The sequence below is a fragment of the Anopheles darlingi genome, chromosome 3 (genome assembly GCF_943734745.1).
Source record: "Anopheles darlingi chromosome 3, idAnoDarlMG_H_01, whole genome shotgun sequence".
NCBI classification, from domain to species: domain Eukaryota; kingdom Metazoa; phylum Arthropoda; class Insecta; order Diptera; family Culicidae; genus Anopheles; species Anopheles darlingi.
In genome coordinates, this window is record NC_064875.1 from 56597042 (window position 1) to 56604541 (window position 7500).

The following is a 7500-nucleotide window of genomic DNA, read 5'->3' on the forward strand; positions in this document are numbered from 1 at the left end:
TTTGTGCAACACAACAACTGTTGTTGCGAATTGCTTGTACATCCTTTACCATCATCCTCCTCGCCAACCGTTCCTGGATTGAGAAAACGTAATCGCAAATTTGATGTCCTCGTATTAGATAACGCCGTAAGTAGCGCGTAAGGCGGAATGCACTGCTATTGGTTGACTGTTGAGTGAATGGTTAAATCACTTTTTTAAACAAGAAAGAAGGATGAGAGAAGAATGTGTGAAATTTCAGAGAAAGAGAGAAAGAGAGCGATCCTTTGTAGCTGTTCTAGTAGAAGTTTAGTGGATTGAATCACAATTAGACAGCAGCAGCGGAATATGTCTAGTTTGCCCTGCTAACGTGCTCTATTGTTTCTGTTTCTAGGTATGAAATGAAGATAATAAGCATCGCCATTAAAATCCCGCTCCGTACGAGATGTCGGTTCGAACGAATGACGATGACCATCATCCCTAATGCATTACTTGTTCGCTCGCCCGCTCGCAGCAACAACATACCCTACACACAACAAACTCCCATTGTACCACGCGTATTTGCACGACTCGGATCTGATGCACCGGAACCTGTGCAGCGCTACAATATGAAGTAACAATAATAAGAAATCGTAAAACAGAACCAGCAGATTCCCCTTCGCCGACGATGGAGACGGCGTCCCTTCGCAAGACACACACACAACATGACACGGTGGAACATGTTTCGAGTGACAAAAGACAATTTGTAGTTTACCGTTTTTAGGAAATATTTAGTTTTTGCCACCAAACCAGACACGTAACAGTATCAACAGCAGCAACTTCCTACGCCTCCCTTTCACATGCGGCCAGCACGAGTTCGAATCGCATGGCGGGAAGGTTGGTGCTGCTGTTCGCTGCAGTGAACGTTGTGCATATATTTGTGTGTGTGTGTCTGTTTGTGTGTCAGTAAGTGTGTTTTTTAGTATTTCATTCTTAAATACTGATAGCACCGGAAAAGGGAGCAGAAATCAAAAAAATCCTTCCCCTTTCGACTTCGAACTTCTGCAATCATTCGCCGTTGGCGCGAAACGACTTATTATTGATCAGTATAGCTGTATGTTTTTAGTGGAAACGGTATAACAAATCAATAGATCAAGAACTAGAGAAGGAAACAAAATAGATTTCCCTCTATACAATTCGAAACCAAAAGCACACGAATGGTGGCGATTTGTTTGTGGCACCAATTTTATCTCTTTTTGTGCTCAGCGAAGGGAAAACAACAAAAATATTGAACTCCAAAGGATGGATGAGGTCGATTAATAAGCGTTAAGGTGGGGTGGATAGCAGCGAAAGTACTCCGTGGAGAGACAAAAAAAAAAACAATAAAAAACAACACTTTTATCCTAATTTATTGAGTGTTACAAACATTTTCAAGTTCTGCAATTGCTCTTTCAATTCCGGCAAGCAAGAATAATACGTTTAGTAATTAGGAATGTTGCTAGGCCAGAAATCGCAGAATTATTCGAAATAAACGAGAGAAAGAGAGCAGGTGTGGCAGTCAGCAGTTTGGAAGAGTATCAAGTATTTAAGCTTGTTAAGTTGTTCTGTGTAGCAACGTGTGTCGACGTGTAATTGCTGAACAAACAAAAAAGTATATATATACATTTAAAGTGAAGTGGATGAAAGTCGAAACTTAACAAAAGAATAGTATATATATTATATATACACAAAGACACCCTCCCTCATATGAACAATGCATCTATATCTTATACCCATTTGTCCCAACAATTTCCTAATTCACTCGATATGCGCACGACATTGTTAGAGAGAGGTTCAGACAGGAGGTGCGACATGGGACGGATACTGTTGATGTTAGTAAAGGACTGCTGTTAGAAGTAGTACAGTGGAGAACCGGCTAAGACGAATGGACAGACGAGACACAGGACAGGGATTCACGCTGGGCTGCAGGTGAGTGCTTAGGCCCCGTTTATATATTGTAAAAATATATGAAATTGCAAACCAAGGAGTAAAATTATAAACATTAAAGCTTACCTTTCGACCGTGCAAAGATTGGGTGGAAGGTGAGAGCGAAAGACACTACTTTAACCATCTTAACGAAAAAATAAACGACCTGAACGACGAAACCTTCATTGCCACGTTATGCAAAGTCCAAATACCGTAAAAAGGACGTGTGTGAATGCGCTTTCTTCTGAATGATGACGTTCTTGTTTGGTTTCTCACATTTACAGTACAATTATAGAGTTATTCAAATTTAATTTACCTTATCGTATAACAAACAAACCGGCGATAATCGTCGATTGTGGCTTGATAGCAACACTCCGTTCTCGGTCTTAGTCCGTGTGGTGTGTTGAGCTACAATTGGAAGTTATCGAAGTAATCTCAGAGTATGCCGTTGGTTCTATTGGTTCACCACTATTGGTGATTACAGAATCACAACTGCACCCAACCGCCGCAAAGCGTTCAAGCGTTGAAGTGCGGTTGCTGTAAACCAAGCGCTTGAATTCAGCATCACCACTCCGCGAGAGGCGGCCTTTATCAACCGCGCAGTGGGGCACGGCATCAGTAATTCGTGGAAGTTAACGTTGACCGGACTTGATCTCGAAACCGCGCTCTCAGTAGTGAACCTCGTGAAGAATGGCAGATGCACAGCTTCCCACCGTCCTGCAAAAGTTGTTCACGTACGTTCACTGTGGCTACTGGGATGGGGCTTCAATATTTCGCCAATTAATCGATCCTCTATCGCTCCGTTTAGTCACATCGATGCCAATCGCACCAAGTATATCGAGGCGCTGCGGGAAGCGGTCGCCATCAAGTCGGTCTCGGCATGGCCGGATTCACGGCCCGAGATCTTCCGCATGGTCGATTGGGTGGCCGATCGTTTGAAGAAGCTGGGCGCAACGGTGGAGCTGGCCGACGTGGGCAAGCAGAAGCTCTCCGATGGTCGGGAGCTGGATCTACCGAAGGTTATCCTCGGCGTGCTGGGCACGGTAAGTGCAACAACCGGTCTTTCCCCTTTCGCCATTTCGTTTTGCATTATTCGATGCATCAGTTACGACCATTCCGATACACCCACTTGCCGGCGAAAAAGTCAATGACCTTTCGGATAGCCAGTCGGGTGTGCGAATGTTTAATTTTACACTGTTGTGACGCGTCCACCCGGTGTTTGTGTGTATATGATGCAAAAATATGAAAAAATGCAAAACTGCAAGCCCAAGCAAACAAACAGGAACGAAGAAAGGGTGCCAAGTGCATCGGTGGTTGCGTCAGCAAAACACAAGGGGGATTTCTTGGAAAGGGGGGCTGGGCAATGGTTACTACGATGCGTTGCGTTGAGCATCGAGTTTCAATAGCACGGCGACGATTAATCATCATCCAACGACAGCTGCTATACTCTCCCATTGATAACTGAGTGGGCACTTCGTTGCTGGGCTCTGTATTGTTTGTGGCCAGCAGCAGCGGCGGTTGTTGTGGCCTCGGCTAGCGTTTATCAAGTGGAAGAGTAGTGTTTGATAGTAGTCTTATTTTTGTTTGCGGCACTCGCTTGCGAATGAGATAAACCGTGGCTTTTGAGTTGGTCGTTGATAAGCAGACGGCGGAACCTCCTTAGCCCAAGTTAGAGATTCGATATTTATGGTAGCATCCCCACGGAGCCACTACTAGCTAGAAAGGCTCTCTAGGAGTTTAGCTGATCAACACGGTAGCTTTGCCCATTTAATAGACAATTAATTATGCTTTCAAGAGGAACCACTTGGTAATGCGACTTGAATCTTATCGCTGCGCTGCTGTTATCATCCATTGTCGTCTAATTTCGATTGACTCTCCCTTTCAGGATCCCGCGAAGAAAACCGTCTGCCTGTACGGTCATCTGGATGTGCAGCCGGCGATTCTGGAGGATGGCTGGGCAACGGAACCGTTCGTGCTGACGGAGAAGGATGGCAAACTGTTCGGTCGCGGATCGAGCGATGATAAGGGTCCGGTGTTGGGCTGGTTGCATGCCATCGAAGGTTTCCAGGCGATCGGCGAGCCACTGCCGGTTAACCTCAAGTTTGTGTTCGAGGGCATGGAGGAATCGGGCAGCGAAGGGCTGGATGAACTGTTGTATGCGCGTCAAAAGGACTTCCTGTCCGATATCGATTACGTGTGCATCTCCGATAACTATTGGCTCGGTACGGATAAACCGTGCATTACGTACGGCCTGCGTGGTATCTGCTACTTCGAGGTTGAGGTAGGCTGCGCAACAAAGGATCTGCATAGCGGTGTGTTCGGTGGCACCGTGTACGAGGCGATGAACGATCTAGTCTACCTGCTGGGCACACTCGCTGATCGTGAAGGACGCATACAGATACCGAACATTTACAAAGAGGTAGCACCGTTGCTAGACAACGAGCAGGCCATCTACGATGCGATTCACTTTGATGTCGGTAGCTACCGGCAGGAGCTGGGTGCACGCAAGCTGATGCACAAGGAGGACAAGACGAAGATTCTGATGCACCGTTGGAGGCAGCCAAGTCTTTCCATTCACGGTATCGAGGGAGCGTTCTATGAACCGGGCCAGAAAACGGTCATCCCGAAGAAGGTGATCGGCAAGTTTTCGATTCGAATTGTGCCAAACCAGACGCCCGAACTGACGGAGCGCTACGTGTCCGAGTATCTGACGGCCAAGTGGGCTGAACGGGGTTCGCCAAACAACTTTGCGGTGCGAATGGCTCACGGTGGTAAGCCCTGGACGGAGGATCCGAACCATCCTCACTATCAGGCAGCCCGTACGGCCACCAAGCACGTGTACAATGTGGATCCAGATATGACGCGCGAAGGTGGTTCGATTCCGGTCACGCTAACGCTCCAGCAAACGACGGGCAAGAATGTGCTACTACTGCCGATGGGAGCTTCGGATGATGGGGCTCACTCGCAGAACGAGAAGATCGATGTTCGCAACTACATCGAGGGGGTAAGTTCGACAACTCGTGATTCTGTAATGGAACATAACTTGTTTTTTCCACCCCACAGACAAAACTTCTCGGTGCGTACCTGTACGAAGTTTCCAAAATCACGGACAACTGATCTTTTCAACGATCTGCTCGAGAATCTACAACCGATACGCATCACAACAGTGCATTTGCAGCATTTATCCCTGGTTGGATCGACGAACGCAATGTATCTATCTCCTCACATCACATCGTTCACGGCACGGTGTGGTATATGAATTGCACCAATAAAATATGCTACAAAATGTTCGATTAAGCCCTTGTTATTGTGCAACGCGGGTTGTTTGCCATATATAACTACTATTTGCTCTCACACTAACAAAACACAGAAATGCGAGACGGCGCTCCTTCTATTGTGACCATGAGTCACCGTACTTGTTTTTGACGCCAGGTGGACTAGCTGCTGGCTCATCGGGAGTCGGTCTACGATCCATTACCGGGTCTCGTCGAATCGGAGGACTATCCTCGAGGACGGTTGCCGGACGGTATGGTTGCTGGTGACGCTTCACGTACTCCTCACGATTCTGTCGCCGTAATTCTTCGTATGTTTTCGAAGATTTTGGGGCAGGTGGTAGCTGGAGATCTTCGTCGAGGATGCTCATCGCTAGGACAAAGGAAAGCCAGAAAAGACGTTAACCAGAAAAAAACCACCTTGTCGTACGCTCTGTCTCGTCTTGCAGGTTCTTACAATCGAGCGTGGGACGTCCGCTATCGTCAAGGCCGGCGTACTGTGGTGCATCATAATCCAGATTGAGGGAACTGTTGTTCGTGAACGATTCGTCGGCGTGGCGTTCGGGTGACGGTGTGGAGGCAAACGGGGTCAGCATGCTGCTCGCACCGAATCCTTGATCAGGTAGGCTGTGCAAAGCAAAAATGGCATGTAAAGAATATGGCACAAAACTAGTCATGAAAGACTCACAATTTATCAGTCATTCCCGTTCCTCCCAGGCGACGTTGCTTCAGTAAATCAGCCAATCGTGAGTTGGGGAGCTGCATGAGCTTCTCGGCACACTTGCTCTGGTAGCTGATCTTTCCGATGAAGTAGCCCAGCGTTACACCAATTAGCACCTTTGGTGCCGGTCCGAACCGGGCGCTTGCCTAAAAGCATCGAACGAAGCGATTACTGCTGGAGTTCCGTCGTCGTCGGTATGGCCTTTCGTAGTTACCTTTAGGTAGTTATTTTGCACGGCATACCATGCTCCGAATCCCATCACCGTTCCGAGCGGAAGCGAACGTTGAAAGAACGATTCCCGATTGCATTCTCGCAGGACGCGCATCTCCTCTTGCGAGAATTGGTAGTTCTACGGGGCAAAGGAATGGGGGATGTTATAAGCCGACAATCGAAGGGAGGAGGTCCACTCACCATCGCATTTTTCTGCTGTTCATCGTACGGTTGCACTTGATCATTGCGTTGCATTTTCCGGTTCCAGTTTTAGCAGAGAAAGGAAAATCCGTAACGTGTCGCAATCACAACAACCAAAATTTGCGGGCGGCGTGAAAGCCGGCTTTGACAGCAGTTGTCAAATCGCTGTCAAATGGCTGTCAAAACCGAATTGTAAACAAAAACTCCAAAAACGCGCACGAAGATCGAAGCAGGCGGAAACTGGAACAAAAATTGTGTGCCCTGCAACGATCGCCTCAGCCTCTCTTTTCTTTGTAGCAACACAAACCGCTGGACTCGAGCGGCACAGGTGAAGACAGCAGATTATCTAGCAGATTCCCGGTGCGGAACAGGAGGTGGCGTCAGCGTCTCCGTAGCACGACGCGATGGGCATCGATTTCGAGGTGAACGACTACATCAAGACGCTGAAGAAAGATGCAGGGCCGTTCAAGTGCCCAAAGTGTGAGAAGAAGTACAAGTCGGTGATAGGGCTGCAGTACCATCTGAACAACTATGATCATGACCACCCGTCGCCGGTGGTGCCCGCCACCGTGTCCACACCGATCAAGCAGAAGGGCCGCAAGTTGAAGGTGGGTGTGACGCCCAAGAACCAGCATGCCTCGAGCCCGCCGAAGGAGGGCATCACGTACCTCGAGTCGGAGAAACTGGTGCGACTCGATTGCGGTGGCAAAACGGTCAAAATCCCGGTGCACGAGGAGCTGACGGTGGTGTCGCTAGAGGAGTACGAGAGCAAATGCAAACTGGCACCGGAGTTTGAAGCGGTCGCTGTAGCGCCACCGGAAGAACCGGAAGTGCAACTGCCGGAGGGTAAATTCAAGGAAATCGAAAATTACGCCATTTGTGATGCACCGTCCCGGCCAAATGCGTACATTCGGTTCATCGAAAAGTCGAGCGAAGAGCTGGATGGTGAGGTGGAGTACGATGTGGACGAGGAGGACACGACCTGGTTGAGTATTATCAACGAGCGCCGGGCCGCACAGAGCGTTGGTCCGGTGCCGGTGGATTCACTCGAGCTGCTGATGGACCGGTTGGAGAAGGAATCGTTCTTTCAGGCGGCCGCCAATGGACAGAATGGCGCGGTGGTCGATGATGATGCCGTGTGTTGTATCTGCATGGATGGAGAGTGTCAAAACACGA

The 7500-nt window shown here is 48.4% G+C and overlaps 4 protein-coding genes across 10 annotated transcripts in view; 3 read left to right on the plus strand and 1 right to left on the minus strand.

Annotated features, from left to right (window-relative positions):
* The window catches only part of LOC125955880 (dnaJ homolog subfamily C member 5 homolog), a 7002-nt gene extending 5636 nt beyond the window's left edge, over positions 1-1366 (plus strand). For 6 of the 7 annotated variants that reach the window (XR_007469118.1, XR_007469117.1, XR_007469114.1 and 3 more), the window contains 2 exons: positions 1-126; positions 371-1366. The exon at positions 1-126 is cut by the window's left edge. Coding sequence is in view for 1 of the 7 variants with exons in the window: in XM_049687175.1 (XP_049543132.1) it covers positions 371-381 (11 nt within the window). In the remaining 6 variants the exon portion in view is untranslated. The remainder of the gene's footprint in view (positions 127-370) is intronic. The other variant, XM_049687175.1, reaches the window with a different exon arrangement.
* A 1138-nt stretch (positions 1367-2504) lies between these two features.
* Positions 2505-5210, plus strand: LOC125955877 (cytosolic non-specific dipeptidase). Its single transcript, XM_049687173.1, has 4 exons — positions 2505-2654; positions 2729-2963; positions 3806-4924; positions 4984-5210. Exons 1-4 carry the CDS (start codon positions 2611-2613, stop codon positions 5035-5037), a joined length of 1452 nt encoding a protein of 483 aa, XP_049543130.1. The 5' UTR covers positions 2505-2610; the 3' UTR covers positions 5038-5210.
* Positions 5211-5247: 37 nt separating this feature from the next.
* Positions 5248-6468, minus strand: LOC125955878 (OCIA domain-containing protein 1). The gene is made up of 5 exons (XM_049687174.1): positions 6325-6468; positions 6128-6262; positions 5881-6059; positions 5650-5819; positions 5248-5565 (listed from the first exon to the last, which is right to left on the minus strand). Exons 1-5 carry the CDS (start codon positions 6376-6378, stop codon positions 5312-5314), a joined length of 792 nt encoding a protein of 263 aa, XP_049543131.1. The 5' UTR covers positions 6379-6468; the 3' UTR covers positions 5248-5311.
* Positions 6469-6542: 74 nt separating this feature from the next.
* The window catches only part of LOC125955874 (bromodomain-containing protein 1), a 5075-nt gene continuing 4117 nt past the window's right edge, over positions 6543-7500 (plus strand). The window contains exon 1 of the mRNA XM_049687170.1: positions 6543-7500. This exon is cut by the window's right edge and continues 1631 nt beyond it. Within this exon, the coding sequence (XP_049543127.1) occupies positions 6729-7500 (772 nt within the window). The 5' untranslated portion in view covers positions 6543-6728.

Bases quoted from the DNA above. Each gene is read 5' to 3' on its own strand.
- LOC125955877 (XM_049687173.1), top strand. From the start codon at position 2,611: ATGGCAGATGCACAGCTTCCCACCGTCCTGCAAAAGTTGTTCAC. The intron at 2,655-2,728 runs GTACGTTCACTG...CGCTCCGTTTAG, and splicing joins GTCCTGCAAAAGTTGTTCAC to TCACATCGATGCCAATCGCA. The intron at 2,964-3,805 runs GTAAGTGCAACA...TCTCCCTTTCAG, and splicing joins TCCTCGGCGTGCTGGGCACG to GATCCCGCGAAGAAAACCGT.
- LOC125955878 (XM_049687174.1), bottom strand. From the start codon at position 6,378: ATGCAACGCAATGATCAAGTGCAACCGTACGATGAACAGCAGAAAAAT. The intron at 6,263-6,324 runs GTGAGTGGACCT...TTTGCCCCGTAG, and splicing joins AACAGCAGAAAAATGCGATG to AACTACCAATTCTCGCAAGA. The intron at 5,566-5,649 runs GTAAGAACCTGC...CCTTTGTCCTAG, and splicing joins CGGACGTCCCACGCTCGATT to CGATGAGCATCCTCGACGAA.